This window comes from Lygodium microphyllum, chromosome 24 (assembly GCF_053477565.2).
Source record: "Lygodium microphyllum isolate KBCC chromosome 24, Lygodium_microphyllum_v1.1.10, whole genome shotgun sequence".
Lineage (NCBI taxonomy): Eukaryota > Viridiplantae > Streptophyta > Polypodiopsida > Schizaeales > Lygodiaceae > Lygodium > Lygodium microphyllum.
The window spans coordinates 120,206,090-120,232,326 of record NC_141158.1 but is presented as its reverse complement, the minus strand read 5'-3'; the positions used below and the strand labels follow the sequence as shown (position 1 = coordinate 120,232,326).

The 26,237-nt window shown below is 40.9% G+C and overlaps 1 protein-coding gene across 2 annotated transcripts in view; it reads right to left on the bottom strand.

The window, feature by feature from the left end:
* Window positions 1–10,151: 10,151 nt before the first annotated feature.
* Window positions 10,152–26,237, bottom strand: part of LOC148015582 (uncharacterized) — an 82,769-nt gene continuing 66,683 nt past the window's right edge. The window contains exon 9 of one of the 2 annotated variants that reach the window (XM_087665764.1): window positions 10,152–10,812. In XM_087665764.1, the coding sequence (XP_087521890.1) occupies window positions 10,408–10,812 (405 nt within the window). In that variant the 3' untranslated portion in view covers window positions 10,152–10,407. The remainder of the gene's footprint in view (window positions 10,813–26,237) is intronic. The other variant, XM_087665763.1, reaches the window with a different exon arrangement.

Sequence of the window (26,237 nt, the reverse complement as noted above, 5' to 3'; positions counted from 1 at the left end):
AGGAAGGAAAAGCGCACTATAGAGAGGATTTTCGTGAGCAGATCTGCAAGATTCTGGTTAGTTGAGATCTTGATAAGATCAAGAGACTTGTCCTCAACGACCCCACGTATGAAGTGATACCTTACCTCAATGTATTTCGTCTTCGCATGGAAGACCGGATTCTTGGCTATGGATTCTTGGCTATGGATTCTTGGCTAACTGAATAGCACTCATAGAATCCGAATGCAGTGTAGGGATAGCATCAATACCAAGGTCAGCAACCAAATGACCCAACCAAATGGCCTCCTTGCAAGCCTCAATGGCTGCAACATACTCGGCCTCTGTAGTAGAAAGGGCCGTACATTTCTACACCCTGGACATCCAAGAAATAGCACCTCCAGCATATGTGAATACATAGCCAGAAGTGGACATCCTACTATCTGCATGTCTTGTATAATCAGAGTCAGTGTACCCCACGACTCCTGTATCATGGCTGCCATAGCATATGCACATATGTGCAGTGCCCTTCAGGTACCTCATGATACCCTTCACGGCATCCCAATGTTTCTTGCCAGGTGTAGCCATATAGCATGCCACAACACCAACTGCAAAGGCAATATCTGGACGAGTGGCTATCATGGCATACATAAGACTATCCACTACGGATGCATAGGGAATCTTGGCCATCTTGGCCCTCTGCTCATCTATCTGCGAACAATCAGCCTGTGATACCTTCACATAAGAAGGCAATGGACAGCCAATAGGCTTTACGTCCTGCATGCGGAAGCGCTCAAGGGCTTTATGAATATACTCCCTTTGTTGTGACAAGTAGAGGAGTCCCTCATGCCTGTCGCATCTAATACGCATACCAAGTATGTGAGCGGCCTATCCCAGATCTTTCATCTCAAAGCTCTTCTTAAGCTGAGCCTTAAGAGCATCTAGCTCATCATGAGCTTTCCCTGCTATCAACATATCATCCACATAGAGTACCAAAATCAATAAAGAACCATCATGGGCTTTTTTCGTGTAAAGACACGGATCCATAGCACTCCTGCTATAGCCCTGTGACTGCATAAAGGCATCAAACTTATGATACCACTCCCTATCTATTCATACACTTAGCCAAACCATTATGGGGGGGTGTACGGGGCGGTCAAACTGACGCTTAATACCCCTCTCATCACATAACTACTCAAAAGTACGTGAGACATACTCATCCCCATTATCTGTCCTTAGGCATTTTAGCCTATACCTAGACCGGTTCTCAACCAATGCAAGCCATCTTTGAAACACAACCAAGACATCGGATTTCAGCTTAATGGGATAAGCCCAAACTTTCCGTGAAAAATCATCTATGAAAGTAACAAAATACTTGGCATCACCCATAGACTGACAAGGCATGGGCCCACAAACATCCGAATGTACCAATGCCAAGGGCTCACTCATGCATGGCCTACCAGACTTTTTATATGTAGACCTAGTCTGCCTGCCATAAAGACAATGCTCACATGAATCAAAACATGCATAATCAAGGGGCGATAAGTACTGCAAACCAGAAAGCATTTTCATTCCCTTCAAAGACATATGGCCCAAACAGGCATGCCAAAGAGATACATAGGGGATAGAATCCACAGACAAAACATGATCAAGGGAAGAAGCCGATACAATCAAGGGATAGAGGCTACCAACCTTGGCACCTGTCGCAATCACAAGTCTGCCATGAGTGATCTTCCATGCAGAGTCTCCAAAACATACATGATATCCTGCGTCATCAAGTTGTCCAGCTGACATGAGACTGCGTGTCAAAGCAAGTACATGTATGACGTACATCCTGCATAACAAAACTGTTGCCAGAAGGAAACTGCAACCTAACATCACCAATGCCCACAATATCAAGAGAGCTATCATCACCCAAGCGCACAGAACCCGAAACAGTACAGTATGAATGAAACCACTCTCGGCAAGGTGTCACATGAAAGGACGCACCTGAGTCCAAGAGCCAACACTGTGCATACATAGAGTGTATCTCTGTCATCTGCGAAGTACTAGAAGAAGCTGCAAGGATATAATCATCATCATCAACATCCTCAGGCTGCATAACATTGATCTCTTCAATTTTAACACTGGACTTTGCAGGCACTATGCTGCGATCAGAAGAATTATCATGCACTTTGTCTTTCCCCTTATCTTTGCGCCTTTCATTGTGCACTTCATGGCATTGTGGCCTAATATGGTCCTTTTTCTCACAATGGTGACAAGTAACATCTACATTCCTGCCACGGGATTTGCTACATGACTTCCCATGAGACTTGGACCGAGATTTCTGAGAATCCCGTCCACGGCCACTACCACTGTCACTGCCATACTTTCCATATCCATCATTCATGCCTCTAACTGTCATAGCATGCGAACACATGAGAGGCATCCAAATTCTTACGGTTAACCTCTTCCTGCAGAAGAGCACTCTCAACATCAGATAATTTCAAGGTAGCAGTAGAGGCACATAATGCAGTGCGGAATACATCCCATGACTCATTAAGAGTACCAAGCAAGAAAAGACGAGTGACATCCTCTGCAAAAGTGATGTCCTGCGAAGTCAAGTTCTTGAGTATAGCATGGAACTGGCTCAAGTGAGCAGACATAGTCACATTCTCCTTCATGCGCAAATCCATAAGCTGCTTCAGCCAATACATCTGACTCGCGGGACTTTTCTTGTCATAGAGATTCTTGATTTTATCCCACAACTACCATGCACTCTGTTCTTCTTCAAAGACATTGTAATGAACCTGTTCTGTGAGAGACAATACAATAGTGGACTTGCATAACTCATCAAGCTCAAGCCATTCCTCATCTGGCATAGTTGCAGGTGGATGCCCGCTCAACCTCAAAGGTTTGATCTGCGATTTCTGCACCAACACCTGCCAAATCTGGCTCTTCCAATAAGAGTAATTCATACAATCAAGCTTTGTGATGTTGAAAATAGCATGTTCAGTGGATGAACTCGCCATAATGCAGGCTAAAAGACTGTAGACAATTCAAAACTGCTTGTTGTTTACTGCAAAAAATGACCAAAAAATCACCAAAATCGAGAGAAAATGGCGAGAAAAGTGTAATCAAAGTTGCTTCCCACCAAGTACTAGTGAAAGTACATCATTTCATAATATTTCAGCATGAAAAATCCATGTCAATCCATACATATATGCTTGCTGTAATAAATTACAGATTTCAGTATGAGAGCTAACATTGCCAAAATCGGATCCCAGGCCAATCAGATACTGCCAAGACCAAAGCCGGCATCATGCGGCCATAACATAGGCATATGACAGTTGAGAAGCATGAATCCAACACCCAAACATGTCATACAAACATTTGCCAGTGAGTAGGCACACCCCCCAGTCAACGGGGCAAAGTGTTCCTGCCACTACCAAAATTTGACGCAAGTAGGTGTCAGCTCACAAAGAGAGGGACCCAAAGCAAAGAGTCAGCTCATAAGCATCAGAGGAACCAAGACATATGAACCATCATGCATCATCCTGAAGGGTAAAAGATCCCAAATAGTCTCAAAAGCTCAAAGAGCATAGACCGCCTGCTCAATGGCTGTCAAGCATCCAAAGACGCTCCCAATGTAAATATCAAGCAACAAAGCTTGAACAAAGCATGTACAAGCACTAGTGACAAGTGTCCAAGATCAAGCATCAATGGTACATCTCGGACATGTAGGCGGTAGAGCATCCGTATGTAGCATCCATAAGCATGTAAGACATCAAGTACATCCCAAGATACAACTCTGGCAAGCCAATAAATAGCTCAAGTAAGCTCCGGGAATCCAAGGTCAAGCCAAGACCGAGCTCCAGTAGCGATAGGCTCCAAACAATGTAACTAGCATGTAGTAATGGCATAGGCTAAGCATGTCAAGACTGATCAGATATAAGCAACATACATGCCATAAGTACATCCAATACGGAGCATCCAAATGCTTTGCAAAGCGAGCTCAAGCTCAACCAACGATCCCGAATCAAAACCAAGCTCTGTGTCGAGCCCCAAGTGTCAATACATTACCATATATGCCCTAAACATAGCCCGAAAAGCATAGGCATAAGCATACATGAGTAAAATGACTTCAGCCCAACTGTGTACAGCAGTGATTTACTGTTCAAAACTGAGAATTTCAGCACCAAAATCAGCTCCAAATGGTTGCCAAACAATAGGCATACGTTCCCCTAACATCCGAGCATCAAACGGGACCAACCGGGCATCGAATGACAATGCCAAACAAGCTATAGCATCAAATGTCAGTGTAACACTGTCATAAACTGCCTATGGATTGTTATCATAGTCCCAAAATAGTGTTAAATCAATCCAAATTCTATGCCAACACATCAACCATCAAAACCAAGCATCAAAGCATGTTCATATGCCCGAAATGGAGATGGAGGGGGGGAGCTGATGTTGTGACTGTCAATGTTAAAGACACATATGGGAGGGCTGCGTGATTCCACCAATTGTAAATGCTGGTCCTGGGGCTGCAAAAAATGGTGGCCAAGCTTCGGAGGGGTCCGGTTAAAGCCAAGGAAGGCCTCAAACAAACTCCAGCAAAGGGGAGAGTAGCCCACATATGAAATGAGAGCTGGGAGTGTAATGGCTACCATGTTTCAAGAGGGCTGAAAACTTAGGTAAAACATGTAAAGAGTGAAGCAATACCTATGTGTGAATGTCTTGAGGGTGCCCAAAGGAGCCGGGAAGGTGCTCGGGAAGCCGAGGAGAGACGGGAGCTCGAAGGAGTCAGATATGGCTGCCGGAAAGGAGACCCAATGCGAATGGGGAGTCAATGGGAAGCTGAGAATGCCACAAACCAAGCTCAAGAGTCGGGAAGCCGAGCTCTAATACCAGTTGAAAGGTAAGAAGGATCGAAGCTTGCACTCGAGAGCTATGGTGGGAGAGCAAAAGCAAGAAAGAGAGAGGCAAGAAATGGGAATTCCAATAGTCACAATGTGTGACCAGGCCTTCCTTTATTCAAATTGTCACTCTAAGAATAAAGAATAAAGTGACGGTGACGGGCGTCCGCCACCTGCACTGTGCAGTGGCGGTGACTGTCAGTGTAGTAATACATGAGCAGCTAGGCAGAGGTGCCTTTACCCCCAACAGCTACTATCAGTGGTAGCTTTCACAGGAGCTAGACTAAGACAGTCTTTTGCAGTGTAGCCTTCTCCTTTGCATCCACTGCATAAGGGTTTGTAGTCCATAGACCTTCTCACGTTTGGGAAGTTTAATAAGATATGTCCATTTTCTCCACATCTGTAACACTCCACTTCTAATCTCTGGCCACTGTCATAATGTCATCCTCTATAACTTTGAGAGAAAAACCTCCTTGGGCCGAAATTAGGACCAAATTCTCTAGGCTTTGGTCCGATATCCTCAGTAGTCATCTTGGATTCCAACAAGTTGAATCTTACTTCTTCATATTTCTTCCTTTCATGCATCTCCTTCAAAGAGCAGATATCCTCTGTATGGTTTTTCCTTAAATAGTACGAACTGAAGGCTCCAGGGATGGTTAGTTTTCAGGTACATTTAGCGGCTAAATGTCCCACTTGATGGCACTTTCCGGACCATGTATTAGATTACATCTTATCTCTTCCACCTCCTGCAAGACTATATATATTGCCAATATTCACCTTGAATGTATGTATTTGTTCTATAATCACATCCATCATCTCTTTATTTGATGCAATTGAATTGGACAAATACTCCTTCAAATTTTCTCCTCCTGGAGTAGGGGCTGTAGGGTTTTGGAAAGCCTCTTAATTACTGCATAGACTGGTTGGTTGTTGTCGGTTCCACTGGAGTAGGGGCTCTTGTTGAAACTGGTGGTTGTTGTCGGTTCCACTTGGTAGGATTCCACTATTGTTGAGTTGCAATTGGGGAATTGTTTGAGGTCATTGTTGTTGTGGTTGAACCATCATTTGAGGTACTATCATCTGCAGCCACCCACTGTGGATTCGGTGCACTGTACTGTGGCATTGTTTGCTTTTGAGTAGGGGTAGGAAACATTCCCTAGGACTGCATTTTGTGGATATACAATTCCTGGCATGGAAGGAGGTAAGACTCCTCTTCCTGAGGTCATCAACAGCCTTGCTTCAAATTCATCATACAGTCTTGCACCTTCCAATACAACTTACACATTGACCAATCTTCTTAATTCCACAAAGTTACAAACTTATGGTTGTAGACCTCTAAGAAAAACTCCTTTCTGGATGCCTTCATCCAAGTGATGGTTGGTCCATCTCTTCAATATGGATTCCATTCTAGAGGCATATTCTTTCACTCGTTCACCAGAGAACTAACATAAGTTTATGAAATCCACTCTATCCGCTCTTCAAAACCTTTACGGCTGAATTTAGGGAGGAAGGCCAACTTTAGGTCATCCCATGTGCCAAATTTCCTACTACTTGTCTCTCATACCACTGAAATGCCGCACCTTTGAATGTGGCAAGGAATATCGCCAACCAATGCTCGAGGGTTCTAGCATTGTTGGCTGCACATGCTACCATGAACTCAACTACATGAAGATCAGGTTATTCATTGTACTCTCCCTTAAAAATGGACAACAATACTACATTTGCTAGCCTGTCCATCAATATTTCCAAAACAAATCTATCTAGGAAGGGGACCTTGAGTCGCCATGGGGACTTCTATAAAGAGTGTCGCTAGGGCGTCAAAGGAGGCTTTTGTTGCTAACTGGTTCTCAGCTTTGATTTTTTCCTTCTCTCTTCTCACATGTACCTCTGGACTCATTCTAGTGCTTGCCTCTTGATCACATCATTCATCAAGAGTTAGATCCACCCAATTTGTCTATACTCAACAAAGAAAAATCAGAGGCGCTTCAATCTCTGGAGGACTCTCTTGCCAACATTTCTACTTCCTCCTTTTCTACGTCTCTGAATTCATCTTTCATTCCACTACAGAGGGGAAGATATTCAGTTCTGAAGGTATCAAAACTCGTTCTTATGAGCATCATTGTGGTGCCATCATCATAGTAATGCCAGCTTCTTTTGATAGTTTCAGTAGTGTATGATATGAAGAAAACTTTGTCTACCAAATTCCAATGGGTCGCTAATTGAACAAACACAAGGTTGTCAATGCACCAAGCATCCCATGTATCTTACTATTGGGCATTCACAAATAAATTCCAACTATTTTCCTTCTTATTCTTGTGAACTTCAACTGACCACAACTCCTAAAGCTTCTTCACAATCTCCCACTTGATGATGTTTGGAAACTCTTCAATGAAAGCTAAATCTCCCATGGATGGTCATTCTCTTTGTTTTTGCTCTAAAATTTGCTCCCAAATAGTTTGTCACCAAGATGCAGATCTCTGTTACTTTAGTAGGGAGAGGAAAGAGTCCACCACATAGAGCTTCCATCAAGATGGTAATGTGTTTCCACCATTGTGGGATAAATTTCTTATAGAAAGTAGCTTTAACAATGAGAATTTCCAATTCTTCAATGGTAGAAGGAACTTTACAAGCATCCATTGGATTCTTCTCCTCTCTTAGTAATGCCATTTCCTTCATTTTCAACCCCTTTTGATACCTAATGATGGAAATTTTCCCTGGATGCACACAAAAACATGGAGCTCCAAGAGAGACACCAAGAAAACAGAAAATCTATGAAACTCCAATGAATTCTATTATAGGCCCCAGCTAGTGTTAACATATTCTAATAATGATGTGTATGAATAGATTTAGGACCATCATGGCACTTTTTTCCCTCATGAGATTGTATTTTTCCTCTGGTGCTGTATATGTACCCATTCACTCTAGAGAAAACTTAGTCTTGTAAATCTTCTGAAATTGATACTTTTTAGCACACTTTATGTGCTCCCAAGCTTCTTCTTCTCTAAGTTGTGTGCATTAGTACAACCCCAAATCCAAAATTGAGTATTAGAGTAGGCTTTGACTTCTTGGACACATTCATTAACATTCTCCACCATCTCCTCCAATCGGAACAAGATTTTATGAGCATTTGCATGTTGACTAATATTGTGACACGACCTATAGGGCTTCATATTATCAAGTTTTTTGTTTGGGCTCCATTTGCGCTACTATCAATACATTGTAGGCTAAGGTAAGGCCTTTTATAAACTACTTTGTTGTGCAATATAGCATATATTGGTTTTGTACACATTTTCCTCTATATAAGCAACTTTTCTATCAAGTGCAATAATGACTATGGCTAGTAAAAATGATTTATTTGTATCTTGGCTATTGAGGATAAGTTGGATGGAACCAATCAACCACTGCGGGCTTATATGATGTATCATATATTGATTGCAAAAGGGTTTTAGAACATTGTTCAAGAAATTGTCGTGTCCTATTATGGCTATGGAAGCTATAAGTGTAGTAGAAAAAACTCATATTGAGGATGTTGTAGATTCTAGTTCTACCACAATATATGTCACACCACCACCATCTATTGTTGAGCAAATTTGCTAGGACGGTAGAGATGCAAAAGCTCATACCTTGATTGCATTATCTATTACAAGTACAATGATCCCACACATTTGCTTACAAAAGATAGCTAAAGATGCTTGATATACACATGCAACTCTTTATCAAGCAACAAATTAGACATATGGATAAAGGTGACTATGGACAATTTTTTGACAAAGATCAAAGATCTTAAGGAACTCTTCATTGTTACAAATGAGATTTTGCTAGACACAATTCTCAATGCTCTCCTTGATTCTTATCAAATACTTCTTGTTTGTTGATGATGATGGCATGCAATCCCAATACTTTGTCATTCAAGGGCTTATTTTTCTGTTTTACTACCAAAAGATAAATCTTGACAAAACAAGTCCATTATGCACATTGCATATCAAGCTTTTCTAGCTTGTCAAAAAGGTAAATGAAATTGTACCTTGTACTAGTATGTACAAATATATAAATATTATTTAAATAAAGAAGGCTAACAAGCATGAGAAGGAAATTAATAGTAAAAGATTTTGTATGTATTGTAGAGCAAGAGATCATTTTTAAAGTGCATATTTCAATAACATGAAGGGTTATTGTATTATAGTCCCACATTTTCTGTGTTATACAAATCCAATATTTTGTATTATGCAACCCAGATTCACGTTAAGTTGTGGTCTCAAGAATAAAGTTACTTGGATAGCATAATAAAGTTATCCATCAAAGCTACTTCATTAAGAGTGAAGGTCATATAAATATGCACGAGGAGGCTATTATGTTGGATGTTTGTCTTAAAACAAGGGGAGCAAGATCGTACATAGAAGCATGTTTTGCTCCATTTGTTGGTAGAAGGACAAATGCACCATTACTACTATGATTTTATTGAGAAACATAAGGAAACTATAACACTAAATGCATTAACATGACTCTCCTTTTAGAGATCCTACATAGTAGCATGTTCTACTCCATTTGTTGGAAGAAAAACAAATGGACTATTGCTACCAGGATTTTATTGAGAAACATAAGTGAACTATAACACTAGATGCATTCAAGGAGCCTACATTAAAAAGAGCCATTAATCATCATGATTCATACCCAATATTGTTGTATAATCGTCAACAATGGATCACACATACTTCCTATAATGAGGTTTGAATGCTCAAGTGGTTTTGTATGTTAAATGATGATTGGGGCAATCACTCATTTATAGGCATGCACATGTCACTTTGGAAGCCATAACTTAATATCCATATCTTACTGCACATCAAAATTCATCGTTGTTGCTTGGTAGCATTCTTAAGATGTAAGTGTATAGGAGGGAGTCTATTAAACCAAAAAACATCCTTATAGATATAGCATGCGTTCTTTTATATGTCATAACAAATAACAAGATCGATCACTCTCTTCTTTTAGATGCAACTCACTAGCTCAAAGTAATGCTCACAATAAACCTAAAGGAATCATACTATATCAATCCATGCAAAGCTCGGGGTCACCCTTTTCTTTTAGATGCAACTCACTAGCTCAAAGTAATGCTCGCAATAAACCTAAAGGAATCATACTATATCAATGCATGCAAAGCTCGGTGTAAAATTTACAGAGAGAAGGTTGTGACATTAAAGCACGCAAGCACACGTGCACATCCCCATATCACCAAAAAGAAGTTCCTAGCCTCAATTTTTTAGTGTAAGGTGGTTTGATTAAAGAATATTGATGTGTTCAAGAGAGATTAAATCCAGCCTGAAGATCGTAAGACACTTCCAAGGGACAAAATGTGGACATGTTCCAAAGCTTGTAAGTATGAATAGCCAAAATAATTTTAAAAAAAGTTAAAAACTTGTAAAGCGAGATACAGGTGAAAGTACATATGGGAGCAATCAGACACTATTCAAACTATGTGGAGTATGTATGGAAGCTGCAAATACCATACATGGGAATTCAGCTAAAAGCTTTGCTATCACCCTGTTTTAGGTAGCACTTCTGGCGGGCCCCTGTAAATAAATTGTCCAGAACTCGGTTCTGCAGTTTGAGGGTGCAAGAACGTGTGCCGCCGTCTCCTACTGAACACAATCCATAACACGATTGAGAACATTAAGCCTCCTGAAATCAAGATTAGCCCAATATACTGCCATCCAATGTACTTCCTTAACGGATGGCAGTGTCTTTCCCTAATCTCTGTAAACGCTTGCCGCACAAATTGACAGTTCGCCAAATCCAGCAAAAATGGTGTGCTGTCATTGAGATTGCTTATCACGTCTATCGATTGATCCAGCTGATTGTACACCTCGGCTGTCAATCGACCCCCTAAAGGGCAGGCTGCACTGGCAGTACCGCTGCTGTTACATACATATGGTAGCCATTGCTGCAACCACACACAGTCATATGTTAACTCAAACTTCCTATGTGAAGTCAAAAACCATCATGTGTCTTACCAAAATCATGCAATTTAGTATACAAGCATCTAGTTGACTAAGTGGTATGATACCAGACTGGTGAACTTTTATCACAGCACAAAACAGTAGAATGAGATCTTTGCCTATCCGAAGTTAGCTCTGGATCAGTTACACAGTCAAGAGACTTCAGACTGAGTAAGAATAGGCATCTTCAGAGCACATTTTGACTGTTCAATTAGGTTCCCATCGGCCAAAGGAGTGACATGAAATAATCAATTCTGCATCAAGATAGCCAATGGAATCAAGGGCAGTGGCATTGCATCTATGCCTTCTTATCGAGCGTGTTTCCAATTTAGACCACTTACTGCAGGAAACATAGCATCATGCTACTTGAGGCACATTCGTGGCAGTGGTATTTGTTGAAGTGGAGGTAGGTCAGGGCCTCTATTCACAAGCTCCACAAGTATCTCCCTATCATCAGATTAATGTCCACCTTTCTAGGCAAGGTTCAGCAGGAAGGTCAAGGATAAAGAAGAGTTAGGGAGAGAGATCCTTCCCTCGCTTTAGTCATCCTCGTTGGATTAGTTGCATGCTTTTAAAGCCCCTAGATTTCCTGGTGCTTACCATAGCTTTTAGCCTATTTTGTCCTTGAGATTGCATAGAAGCATTCTGCAGCTGATAGCATTGCTGCCAGGAGTTAAGTGTTTACATGTGTTAGATTGTTTTCTGAACAATTTACAGTGGTTCTAATGCTCAACATATCACTCTATTTGCTCTTGGGTTGGTCAGTAGCGTTTTCATGCTCTTTTTTGCTCCTATGATCTGCTTTGAATAATTTAACTTGAAAGGGGGTCTCCCACTCATGCATTTTCTCTAGCAGTTGCTCTTCTGATGCACAGAAATTTCACATGGCTGGTTAAAAGAGTATCAAATCGGCATCCCCAAGCTTCATTGAGCCAATCTATGCACATGCACCTTGACTGAAAAATCAGCAACTCTAGTTTCCATCATGCGCCTTGACTGAAAAATCAGCAACTCTAGTTTCCACGAATCAGTCCCCCCCCCCCCCCCCACCTGTTTCAAACTTTCAGAATCTTTTTTGAACTTCAATTCGGAGTAAATTCAGGTCGCATACCGAGCCCAACATTTGGCAACCAGATGCTAATTTGGGCCTGTCCATATTTTTTGGACTACTCAACTGCAAACAAGTTGCCTGTAAGACCAAAATTTTTTGTGCCCCAAAGAAATTTCTGCAAAGTTGACTGGGAGGTTTTGGATGTTTTTTGAGTGCATTCATGATACTCATTTCCTGATCTGACTCCAAGTTGGTAAATCACACTTTTCTATTGTCAGCTTTGTCTTACAGGTGCATTTGGCAGTTGGGGCAGCCATTGTTGGCTATATTTTCTGTTGTATAAAGCAGCAATGTTCATCGTTACTTAAGACATCATAGCAAAGACAAATAATGACTTGTTTGGATGTTGTCAACAAAGGGTAAAACTTGATAGCACAAACCATCCGATGTGGACATACAAGAAGAAACAGACAAAGAAGCCTTGGAATGTTGTTATAGAAATTGATGCAAGGCCAGCCTGCAGGTGGCACACATGCATCTACATCTGGCTCATCGGAAGTTACATCCTCTTCATCCATAGTCACTACCTCCCACTACAAAGCACTTGCATAGGGATGGTAGCAATACTCTGGCACATGCACTTATCACATTTATGATTGAAGTGGGAAACTGTACCGTGTTTAGAGCTGCATGGACCGATCAACCACTTTGATAGGTGATTAAGTATTTGCCTTATTAGATTAAAAAAGGACAAAGCAAACTCATCATCTAGTGGACAACATAAGGAAAAGGAATTTCATCATCTTCTAGTCAAACAAAACAAGCAGAAAAACCTAAAAAGAGAAAGGTGCAACTATTGATGTAGGCCTGGCCCCTAGGCATAACGTCTTAGTGTGTGCATGCATAAGACTTCTAAGGAAAATAAATAGCAGGTTGGTTTGGGGGTGGGAAGGATGAATCAACAAACCTAAGCACATGCTTCTGGGGATCAGGCATTCGCTATCTTATGCTTGTATGATCCTTCCATCCATGATGTAAGTCTAAGAAAAACATTGATTTTTTCAAAATGGTGCTTCTGGCATATCACTGCATGCACATATATTTTTGCACCATTAGATGGTACATCTAAGGGAGAGACTATTGCTTGCTAATAAAATGAATTGGAAAAGTCCACATTCCCACAGTGAATGGGAATATTGTCACTTTCAAATGTGTATTATTTGCTCCTAGCATTAAAAAAGCTGAATAGTGTTACTTTCAAGGATGTATTATTTGTTCCTAGCATAAAGAAAGACGTGCTTTTGTACTTGACATTATGACAAGTGGTTTTGATGTTTGCTTTGTTGGGCTTGTTATCCACATTATAGAGGAGACACTCAATATATCCATGCTATTGTTTTCACTAGCACGATATGTCAATGTTATTGTCAATAGTTGTGGAATGCATAGTTCAACTGCTTGAATTCTAGACATTTTGAATAAATACTAAGGCATACCATGCTGCAAGATCCTCCACAAATACTATAACAAGCATGTGAACTTACCCAGGCTCGAGGCATGACAACCATTGCATTAACAATGTTGGACATGATCAAGACCTTGGAAATTAGTAAACTAAAGCTAAATGTGAAACTTTCAATTTAGGGCCAAAAGAGTCGTTTTTGACCTTCCTATGAAAGTTTGTTTGAGCAAGGCCACTTAAATTTGAAGTTTGGGGCAGCCTTTCAATTCAGCCAACTGAAACTTAGGGCAAACCCATAATTATTTAAATCATTAAAAATCAGCATGGGATTTTTGCATGCAGTGGGAGAAAGAAAAGCTTGAAGCTTGACCAGTTTCGTCAAAAACTTGACATTTTTCTATTAGCAGAGTACATCTCACAAGGGTGTCAGAGTTTGTGTGTGGGCATTTCAGATTTTATGCCAGAGGTGTTCTATGCTGGCTGGCCTGAATTTTGGCACCAGTATTATGCTGGCTGATTGGCCGTTTTTTGGCATTATTTTCAGCCTATTTATAGGCTGCACTTCTCCCACTGTCAGTCACTTCAGTCATTCACTCAATACACATCTCACAAAACTGCCTCCTGGAGCTAGAGAGGGGGAGACTAGTGCACATTGCCAATGACTCACTGCTTGTACCTTTGTGGTAGTTTGTACTGTTCCTGAGCCTTGCTATTATATGCATTCCATTTCTCGAGTCTATTCACTTTGAGTTCTTTGTTTTTGCTGTTCTATTTTCTGTTCTTTGAGTTCATTGCAGTCTATATCAGCAGTGTCTCTTTGCTTCCATTTCTCCACACTTTTTTGACATGGTATCAAAGTCTGTTCCTCTTGGCTTTGGCTGTTGTTTTGCGACAGCTTGCATTTTGTGCTATCTACACTTGAACAGGTCTAGGCAGCTAAGCAGAGTGTTGGGTGGCAGTTTCAAGTCATTAGATGGCTGTTTACAGCCTGCATTTTGCTGCTTTTCCCTTCCTTTTACGTTTTTGCCTGTATTTTGCTTCATATGCAGCCATTTTCATAAGGACAGCTAATGGTTTGCCTTTGCAGTTAACAATTTTACTGTTTTACAGCCATCTTCAACATTTTTTTTCACAAGTCTTCTGTTCTTTGGCAGTCTAAGTTTTCAGCCAAGTTTGTTTTTTCAGCATGATTCAGATTTTCAGAGGACGGATCACACGTACAGGTTGTAGTGCTTTTGTCACAACGTCTCTTCACCATCGTTCCTCTATTTGTGTTTTGAACTATACTACCAGAACTTTTGCATTCTTGATATTGGGTTATCTCCGCAAGTGCCTATCTCTCTCCAACCTTTTCACAATTTTCATCTTCTCTGTACTTAATCCCAAATGGTACCAGCATGTTGCCCTACTGATGACAAACTTAAGGGACCTAACTATCTTACTTGGACTGTTGTATGCCTCACAAAAGCTTGGTTTCTATAGAAGGACCTATGATGCATTGTTACAGGAGCCATCTTACGTCCCTAGATAACCCTCTCCTATTCCAAAAGATTGGGACAAAGACAACTATGAGGAAGCAATGCTTACTTGGGGGAGAGATGATTCCCATGCCTACTCTGCTCTTCTTCAATGAGTCACTAAAGAGGTTCTTTTGGTGATTACCTCCTATGGGGCGTCTTCAAAAGTGTGGTAAAAGTTGCAGTTTATGTGCAAGGGCTCCATTGACTACGAGAGCTGTTTCATGAGCCATCATATGTCCCCAGATGCCACCTATTCCAAAAGATTGGGATGAAGAAAATTATGAGGAAGCAGTGCTTATTTGGGCCACAAATAATTCCCGCGCCTACTCTAGTCTTCTTCAATGCATCTGTAAAGAAGTTCTTCTATTAGTTACCTCTTGCAGAACATCTTCAAAAATGTGGGAGAAATTACAACTTATGTACAAGACTCCGTCGACCATGCGAGTTGTGACGCTTTATGGTCAACTTCAAACTATTAGGTTTGAGACAACTAATACGATTCAACCATTCCTTCTTTGGGTTACATTCATATAGGATCAGCCTCAATACATGCAGTCAGCCCTTCCCAAAGCACATCTTGTGGGGATTGTTATCTAGAAGCTTCCTCCTGAGTTTGATGGTGTGGCAAAGACCTTATGAGCTCAAACATTGGCAACACGTGTTAGCTTTGAGCATATGATCTCTATGTTGCTTGAACATGAGGCTTCTTTGCATTTATAGGGGTAGCCACCATCTTGATATGGTGGCAAGTAGGAAGCATCAGCAGCTTCAGAGAGGGGTGACATGTAAGAAGAAGAAAGCACACTACCAGCATCGTGGCAAGAAGAGGCATCTCCAAAAGGAATGCAAGGAAATAGCAGCACAACACGAGGAGGAGGAGGAGGAGGAGAAGAAGAACAAGGGTAAGGACGTCCCAATGAGTCATCATCATCATTGTTTCATATTTAAATTTTGACTTTGACCCTCCAATAAAGGCCAAGGGCAAGGCTACAAAGGGCTCCTCTTTTGTAATGAGGGCAAAGGCCATCAAGACCTCCTCTTTTGCCTTCTAGCCCTAGTGTGTTGGCATCCCTCATGGCTCTCCAATGACAAAGAGGGAGTAAGGGGTGGTGGTGGTGGTGGGGCATATTAGCCTCATCCGTATAAAAGTGCAGTAGACCCAAAGTGCCACTTTCCACACACATTAATGAAGTCTAGCAAGTTTTGACATCCTCGAGCAAGATTGACTTCCAAGTTCATAATGGGCTATTTTGTTTGACACAAAGCCATCTTTCCTCCTAGTCTAAGCTCACATTGGGGCGGGAGCATTGATCTCCAATTGTTTAGTATATCTATAATTAGAATTTGCAATGGAGTATATCTCTTTGCTTGTTCACCAACAAAGTCCATCTTGAACTCGATCTGCTAGGAAATTAACATTTATATTGCTCCAGTTGTCACATGGACGTAAAATTTTATGTTGTGCTTGGCATTTTGTCTTAGGTATTAATAAAATGTGCACATGTGATTAAGTTACAATGATGGGGCCAAGGACCTTGAAATGTTCGTAGGTGTCAAAGACAAAAGTTACAACAAATTATACTCCTGAAGTACTAGGTGGCTCCTTGTCATGAGGACATGTATTTTTGAAAACCTCACTTAACATGTGGATTAATTTTTAATCACATGATTAAGTAAATGTTGCACATGTGAGGTTCAACAGGGATTAGAGTAAATTTACGAGCCCTGGACCCAAGAAAATCACGAGATATCAAAGGCAAAAGTTGCTATAAGTTATGTTGCACAAGTACTTGGTGGTATCTGGTGTCAATTGTTGGCCCAGGTCATTCATTTTGGCCATAAGTGTCAATTGATGACACTAGAGATGTGGCATTTAATGGTACCTAACGCTGATCTAATGGTCAAAGATGGCACAGAGAGACTCGGTAGTGGAAGATGCCTAGGCAATTTAATAATTGGCCAGTCAGATTATTTTTATGGCCATCGAAATAATTATTAGATTAATTTTCAGTAATTAAAGGCTGAAAATTAATATTTAATGATGGATAATGTTGAAAAAACCATTTGAGAAGGCTTACCATACAGGCTAGTAAAAGGCTAAAGAAGAGAAAAAATGAGATCATTCTTACTGTAGCTAACACAGGAGGAGAGCTATGAGCAACCATGGTCAACCTATTTTCAGCCACTGCAGCCAACCACCAGTGAATTTTGAGGAGGCGATTGCAAATTCGAACCCTCCACAACTGGGCGATTGCATCTAGGTATAAGGTGATAGCTTATTTGAATGTCTCAACTATAGATGACAATATTTAATGTTGTTGTGACAGGGCAGCAGCTGCATTTGATTTCCAATCATTCTTCGGAACAAAACTCTTCTCTCTACAGCTTTCTCTCTCATCTCCCAGCCATTTGATAGCCTTGCTTCAAAGATCTCAACATTTGGACCTTGGAGGCTAAGAAATTGTATATTTCTCTGTTGTAAACCCTAATTCACAGCATAAATTAGGGTTTAGCAGCAACCTTGGAAAGCATGCCAAAAATTAAAAGCTCCAAGACTTGATTTTTTAGGGCTGAAGGTGAATTTCAGCTAAATTCAGGTGGAGAACTAGTGATCCATTGAATTTGGGGCATTTTCATCGTCTATGAAGTGGATGAAGGCCAATTAAGTGCCCAAATCAAGGGGCAAATCAAATTGAAGACTTGCTGATCACTTTGGACAGCAAGGGGAGTTTGGATTGCGAAGGGGATCGGGAGAATCCCATTGTAAATCAACTTCGTCTACAATAAAGCTAAAGAAATACCGAAAAGAGCACTAATTTTGAGACCAATCAAGTATGCATTGTCCAAGATCAGTAGGTAAATTTGTGTTTTCAGATTCCTCCTGTCAAATTGAGCCTAGGGCATTTAATTATCCATTAAATGTTAGTGGTGACATAAGGAACTAAACATTAATTAATTAAGTAATGCCAATTCAAGGGCTATATAATAGTTAGAACCACTCGAGAGTCGAATAGTCTAGCCAATTTAATTATAGATGGACATATATAATTTTCTAGGCAGAGACAAGGGCTGAAATTAACTTTTTGAATTATTAATTCTAAAAATCAAATAAATGGCTTTAAAATCTAATTACAAGACTACTACTTGGCAAAACTTATTTCTGCGACGAAATATTGAAGACCCTAAATCTCGCGCAAAAGCGATTCAAAGTAATCTCCCACAACAGAAAAACCTTGGGCTAAGTGCTCCATCCTCGCGCATTAACAAACTCCAGCCCCGCGTCGTGTATAGGAAGCCGTGGCTAAATAACGTAGCCCACCGCAGAAACACCCCTTCATGGGAAAAAAAGAGATAATGAATTGTTTGCAAAAAAAATTTAATAACTCCCTCTCCTTCACCCGTTGCATGGTGGGGAGAGAGAAAGGGAGTAGGTGTATGGAGGGGCATGGGGAGGGAAAGCATGCTACCTGCCACTTGTATGGCTACCCCCCTCCCCCCCTTCACACCATATAAATCCCCCCCCCCTCCCCGAGTTTGGGAGGGGTGTGGTGCTGCTGCCGCCGCTGTGAGGAGCTGCCCGCCTGCTGCCGCCGCCAGAACTACCACGTCGCCAGGCTGCCGCTGCCGTCGCCTTCATCATCTTCATCATCATCGTCCTCATCGTCATCTTCATCTCCATCGTCATCCTCTCCATCATCCTCTCCACATCATCTCCCTGTTATCCAGAAGACTTGAGAAGCTTCTATGGGAGATCCCGGGCTGAAGGCAATTTCTAAAATCGAAAAAAGGGACCAAGGAGAGTTTGCTGAGTCAAAATCTACTGTGTCTATGGCTCCTAAGCAAAAGTCGAGAGGAGCGCATGCAGGAGCTTCCACCCAAAGTACGAGAGTGGACAACGCCCCGACATTGAATGCCCAGGTTCCAAATAATATTTCCGCATGGAAAGGATGCACAAAGCATGTTTTATTTGGTGTAGGAAAACTTAAATGCATCGTAAAATTTATGTACTCGTTCAAATTACAAAGTTTAGTTGCATGACGAGTACTTGCATTTTCTTGCATTTCCATGGTCAAGGGTAGTTGCATTTTTGAACATATGATGCTTAAGTTAAAAAGATGGAATTGTGCGAAGGCGTCATTGTTGCATTACGCAAAGAACAAGGCATATAACTCATAATGCACTTATGTAATAATTTCCTGGTTGTGACCCGTGTATAGGATAATCGTAGACGGTCACTAGATAATGTCTAAATAGTTGCACGAACTTTGACAATGAAACATATTTGCATGCTTTGATAGCTACATTTCTAGGTTGAGATAAGCGATAAAAAAAGGATTAAATCAATGATAGATTCATGGCATCTGATCATGAGAGAATGATACATCCATGCATGGAGTTCTTTTATCAAAGTTTGAATTTGGGAAAGGATGCATCTTCATTAAAATACTAAAAGCCTGAATTCAATACATAAAACGTAGGGTTTATAAGAATAGCTCTGAATGTCAATAAACGCCGCATAAGGCAAGGAAAAGAAATATCACTATAGATCCTACAGTTGCATAAAGGCAAAAAGGTCTATGGTCTTGATATTGCATATTCGCATGGAATGATATAACTCATACATCTTGCAGTTCCTTACATCTTTTAGGAAAAGTATTTGCATCTCTAAGGGAAAGATCCCCTTTAATCGTAAGACAATCAAATCAATTAGATAGATCGCATGTAATCGTGTAACTCACATGAGATTCATAAAGGCGTGAATAGTTAGCATACGATGAACACCTCAATGTGCTGGGTTAGGTTAAGTTATGTTAAAATTTTGCCTAGTATCGCACTTAGGATGCCGATCTAATATTTCCGATCTCAAAGGTCCTACCCACATTCTCGAAATGTTAGGATTATTTTTAAATGCCATACAAGAACAATCTAGGGTTCTCACCCTAAGAATCAATTGACCAAATGCTAGATCTCCGCAAGGAACTTAAGGGACCCTAGGGCCAAAACGTTTATCAAGCCTAGTAGGGTTAGGGATTTGGATTGGGTCAATAGGACTCCCAAACCCCATATCTTGATTAAAGGTATTCTTGATCAAGAAATACTGTACAAAGGGAGATATAATCCCCACAAGTTAGGTATTGACACATGTCTCATGCAACAAGCTGCAACATCATATGCTCTTGTGTCTAAATCACACAATAGCATTGCTACACCTTAGACCAAGTTTGAAGAGTTCTAATTACAAGTCTAATTTTCTACGTCCTGCTTCAACACTCTTCCTTGAAGACTGATTTGTGAAGCCAGGGTAGTAATAAATTGCCAAGAAAGCAATTGACCAACCAAGTTAGGGCGACAAGGTTGCCCAGGATTTATTGTCTATAATTTAAGGAAACCTAAGGTAGTGACAATTTGAGTTAACAGGGTATAAACCCTAGCCCAAGGAAAGAGGGTAAACAAGCAACTCAGCTTACGAAACCCTTGGGATCTTGCTAAGTTGCGATTGATCCAGGATCGAATGCTGGAAGCATTCGGGGAGAAGGAATCACACCTTAGCAGTTGGCCGTACGAACGACCACTGGAATGTTCGTGATTGTACACTTAGGTGCACTGTTTGTACTTCTTTGCTCAAGAAACTAATTCGGGAAAACAACTAATGCTTCAGGTTAAAAGCCTGGAGAGAGAGATAGTTTCAGTTACCTCCGACTGTCTGCCTGATCCTATCCAAGGGGGTTGTTAGTCACGCCGGGTACGTGGACCGAACCCGCGGCGAGAGGTCTCTCCGTGGGTGCTACTTGGAGCCAGAGAATGCTTGGGTACCAGGGGAGGCTCTAGCCGTAAATCCCTTGCCTCCGGATCCTGCACAAGAGACTGATGTGACTCGAGATGGAATCTCGAGGCCCGCATACTAGTCAACGGATGGAACTTGGAATAGCGATCCCTGAGGATTGCTGGAATAGCCTTCGGGTAGGTTATTTTATGTATTCCAAAGACTATGATAAATAAAGATCAAATATTGAAAAAAGAAACTTGCTTGACATTGATTTTCTATGTCAGTGCTTAAGTTACATGAAGGAACCAATGATTAATTGGTTAATTAAGGAAGCTATTTTTGCATGTTAAACTAAATGTGGTAGGTAATTAGATAACTAAAGCAACCCGAGGAAAGTGCGGTGGATGTGACCCTGGGTCCGTCCTACGAAAGGGTGGTCCCGGTTGGCCGGGAACTTTTCTCAAAGGAATTGACAGCGAGGTAACAATGATCTAGAATCTATAGAGCTAGAGTCTCAATATATGCTATTTTAGGAGAACGGAATGGGACTATGCCTTATGAGCAGAGAGGTCGAGCTTCGCATCCCTCTCATTTTCCATTCTCCCTTAACCAAGTGCAATATAAATCCGCTTCGACCCTGATGTTCTGCGCAAAGTAGTTTGTCTAGGGCTCGACACTAGCTACCTCCTAAGAACTTGACTATTAGGAAAACCCTGATTCAGGTCGATCCTAAGTGGGAACGGCCGGAATGCTTCCTCTTCGTGGTACACTTGGGAAGACCTAGATCACAAACCCCGTGACATTCCTTGTGAGTGCCGAGCGACGCTTTCTAGACTCTCTTCCCAATGGGTTGCTAAGACGTGTCCTACAAGTGGACCAGGGACACGTTACAGTTGGTATCAAGCCCATGCAAGTGAGGGAAAGGCTGGTAGAGGTTGACTAAGCCTCATTCCAGCATTGTGGAGGCTGAAAAAAAAAGAAGAGAGCTATTGCTACAATTTACTAACCATTGGTGATCAACCCAACCAATGAAGACTATGAAATAGCTAACGTCAATTTATCAAGAGATCTTTTGAAACTATCCTTCCTCCTTGGAGAGGGTGGTAATTACTTGATTAATCAACAAGTATAGCAAGTATTAAATTCACATAAACTGAAAATGCACACTTTACCACTTTAATCTTAAACAATGAACAGTCTGTTGGCCCCAAAACTAGCGCTCCTTGCAATACTTCTTTAGCTTGTATTGAAAACGGATGGAATATAATTGAGATTCTTTGTCTCCTGTAGTGTCGGGTTACATACCAACAGCTGAAGCATATGGTATCCTGGCCATTTCAGCCTTGTCATCATCAGATGTAGGGCTGTCCTCTGCACTGAGTTTCACATATGAAGGAAATGGAACCCCAATTATTTTCCCCCCCTCCATATTGAAATGCTGCAAAACCTTGGAGATATACTTCTGCTAAGATAGATAGAGTAAGCCTTTTAATCTATCTCTTAGTATTCGCATGCCAAGAATGTGATTTCATCACCAAGATCCTTCATGTCAAAGCTGCCATGAAGATTTTGCTTCAGTGAGTCCAAGGCATGAGTATCCCTGCCAGCAATCAGCATGTCATCTACATACAAAACCAAGATAATCAAGTTATATTCTACTGCCTTCTTGGTGTACAAGCAGTGATCCACTTGACTTCTATGAAACCCTTGAGACTACATGAATGTATTAAACTTATGATACCATTCTCTTGGTGCTTGTTTCAGCCCATACAAACTCCTTTGAGTTTACATACCATCTTTTCTTTCCCTTTTTCCACAAACCCTTCAAGCTGCTACATATATATGTCTTCATACAGATTATGTAAAAATGCAATCTTTACATCCATCTATATGAGTTCCATATCTTCAACTACAACCAAGCCCAAAATGGTTCTCAATGTAGTCGAGTACAGGAGAGAAAACCTCATCAAAGTCAATTCCATACTCTTGCTTGTATCCCTTTGCAACCAACCCTGCTTTGTACTTTGGTGAGGAACCAAAAGTGGCCTCATCCCATAACAGCCTCTGACCAAAAACCATGGGATAATGCAACATGAGACAGCATCGTATAGACCTTATCCTGTATGGTCCGATTCATACGCTCTGCAACTCCATTTTGGGGTGGATTATGAGAGACAGTGAGCTCCCTCTTTATTCCTTTGCTCTCACAAAATGCCTGAAAGGCCTTGGATACATATTGCCCACCATTGTCAAAGCGACGACACTCAAGTGTCTTATCTGTCTGATTTTCAGCCAATGCCAAGAATTTTTTAAGCTTGTCAAGCACTTCATCCTTACTACGAATAGGATAAACCCATACCTTTCGTGTAGCATCATCGACAAAGGTGACAATATATTTCTTTCCCCCTAAAGATAATCCTAGCTAACATACATCAGAGTGTACTAACTCTAGACGAGAAGATTTCAGCGAAAAAGACTTTTTATGAGATATCTATGCATGTTTGTCATAAATACAATGATCACAATGCCCAAAATCAACATAACGAGACAAGGCAAGTAACCCAAACAAGAAAGCACTTACATTCCTGTTTGACTCATGTGTCCCAACCGGCCATGCCACAAAGAAACACTTGGCTGCTCGGTCACGGTAACAACATGATCACGCACACTAGATACATGAAGTGGATACAAAGTATCACTCTTACACCCTCTGGAAATCACTCTAGATCCCTTACAGACCTTCCGATTTCCATCACCAAAGGTGGTATGAAAACCATCATCATCTAGCCGCCCTGTGCTAATCAAGCTCTTCTTGAGCTGAGGTACATGCCATACATGTTGAAGTGTGAAGACAGAGCTATGCAGAAACTCCAACTGCACACTGCCAATACCTGCAATGTCACATACATAGTTGTCCCCAAGATGGACAACACCATGTTGACCCCTTGTATAGTCAGAGAACCACTCATGATGAGGGGTGACATGAAAGGAAGCACCTGAATCGAGAATCCAGGTATGCATGTCATTATCTGTATCAGCAAGTAAAGCATGTGCACCAAAGTGTGAAGAGACAAAGAGTACGTCACTCCCACTATCACTGCCATGAGTGACTACATTCACCTCTTCAATTTTTACACTGCTCTTCTTAGATTTTTTGTCCTTCTCTTCCTTGCTATCATCTGTCTTCTTGCCCTTTTCTTTCTCTTTCTTCCATTTTGTAGCAATCACGTTTAAAGTGACCCTTCTTACCACAATGATGGCATTCAATATCTTTGCCACGTGATTTACTGCGTCCCTTGCTATCATATTTTCCCTTTTGCTGTGATCTGTCCCTAGTATGCAAAGCACTGGAAGACTTACTGGATGCATTGTTTTGCCGGTTCATTTCTTCCATGAGTAGAGCACTCTCTACATCAGCATACAAAGGGATCACATTAGAATTCCTCATAGCAGTCCTGAATGTATCCCAACTCTCTGGTAGAGTGCAAAGCAAGAAAGCAGCCTTAAATTTCTCATCAATCATGAACTTCAAGGCAACCAACTGGCTGAAAATAAAGTTAAACTCACTCAGGTGAGTAAACATTATTGTACCCTCTTTCATACCCAAATACATAAGCTTTTTCAACCAATACACTTTGCTTGCAACACTTTTTTGTGCATTCAGTTCTTCCAATCTAGTCCATATAGCATATGCAAAATCCAAACCTTCAATGTTAAACAGCAAGGCATCTGAAATCAATAGCTCAATGGTTGAGCGTGCAAGCTCATTTAACTCATCCTAATCTTCCTATTCCTTGTCCACGAGCTTTGCCCCTTTGGTTTTAATCAGCTTTGCTTGTTTCTTTTGCAACAGGATATTGTAGCACTATTTTTGTCAAACTGCAAAGTTATGTGCTCCTTCAAGCTTCTTTATGTGCATGAGATTACTGCTGTCATTGCTGCCAGCCATGATTTTCAGCCCAAATGTGACCAAAAAACAACAAATGCAGGCGCAAAACTGTCACCCAAGTGATCAAGGTACAAACAAGTACCAACCGGCAATAAATGACCACATAGAAGCACAGATTTCAAATCTGTAATTAAATTTTCAGAAGCATCAAACCATGTGCTACAGCACTCCACAACTGATTACAGCTGTTCCAAGAGCATATGCATCATATTACATGAGAAATCCCAAAATTTAGCTGCAATTTTTGTTGTATATGTACTCATGGGCATAAAATTTGACACGAACGGTCAAAAGCCCCAAAATTTTGTGCTCAAAGTATCAACCACACATCTGCATTTTCTCTATCATGCATAGAACATGCCAATTTTTGCCAAAATAGAGCAATTTCAACAAAACCCCCAAATTTTCCAAGTGTTGGATGTCCAAATTACATGAAATTGAACCTGCATGTACATAAAATGACCAAATGCCGCACAAATTTTTCCCAAACTGCAAAAGCCCCAAATTGCACGAGGTTCAATGTGTATCAATGTCGAGAAATTGGATAAATTTCAGCCCAATTTGTGCATGTACATGAAAAGCCCCAAATGTCAAAGGCAAAATGTCACAAATTCCTTCAATTTCTGAGACAGATATCACTTTGCATCTTGCTCTCACCAAATAAGACAGTCTTGATGAGCATTCAGATGGTTCTAATGATAATATTGATGATGATAGTGATGTCTCATCATAGATTCATAGATCTCTCTCTTTTTTGTATCTACTATCATTGTATCCACGTGTCACTATGATCCATCATCCATATATGTTCTAGACTCTAGTTGTATTGCATGTTGCATGCAATGCATGCGACCATGAGAGCCATCCTCATGTAGTCATCTTATTTTGTAATGAATAAGGTATCATTTAGTATCGTATTTTATTGTACCATATCATATTGTACCTTTCATACTCGATAACTATGATTGGCAATCTCTACCCTTCACTTGTTTCTGGGTCTATTGCCCATGTATTGGCTATGAACAATCTTCTACATGTATCTTTATGGCATCGTCGCCTTGGGCACATATATTTGAAAGGAATAAAAGTATTGAACCATTTGCAATACCTCCTGTCCTTGGATTATTCTTCTTTTGATTCATAATCATTGTCTTTATGGCACGTGGACTCATAATTCTCATAAGAAGTCTCGTTTTACGCGTGTGGGTGAGCCTTTGGCTCTTGTGCATTCAAATGTTTGTGGCCCCATGCCCTATCAATCCTTGGGCGGGTGAAGTATTTTGTTACGTTCATAGATGATTTTCGATATAAGGTTTAGGCCTATCCCATTAAGCAGAATTTGAATGTTTTACCTACGTTTCAATGCTTCCTTACCATGGTTGAGAACCAATCAGGGCATAGGCTGAAACACCTACGTTCTAACAATGGGATGAATATATATCCAAGGCTTTGAAGTAGCTACATGACGAGAGAGGTATTAAGCATCAATTGACCACCCCATACACCCCACCCCGGAATGATATTGCAAAGTGCATGAGCATGACCATTCAAGAAAGAGTCCATAGTATGCTTAGTCATGTAGGCTTACCCCAGCACATTTGGACCAAGGCAGCTACTAATA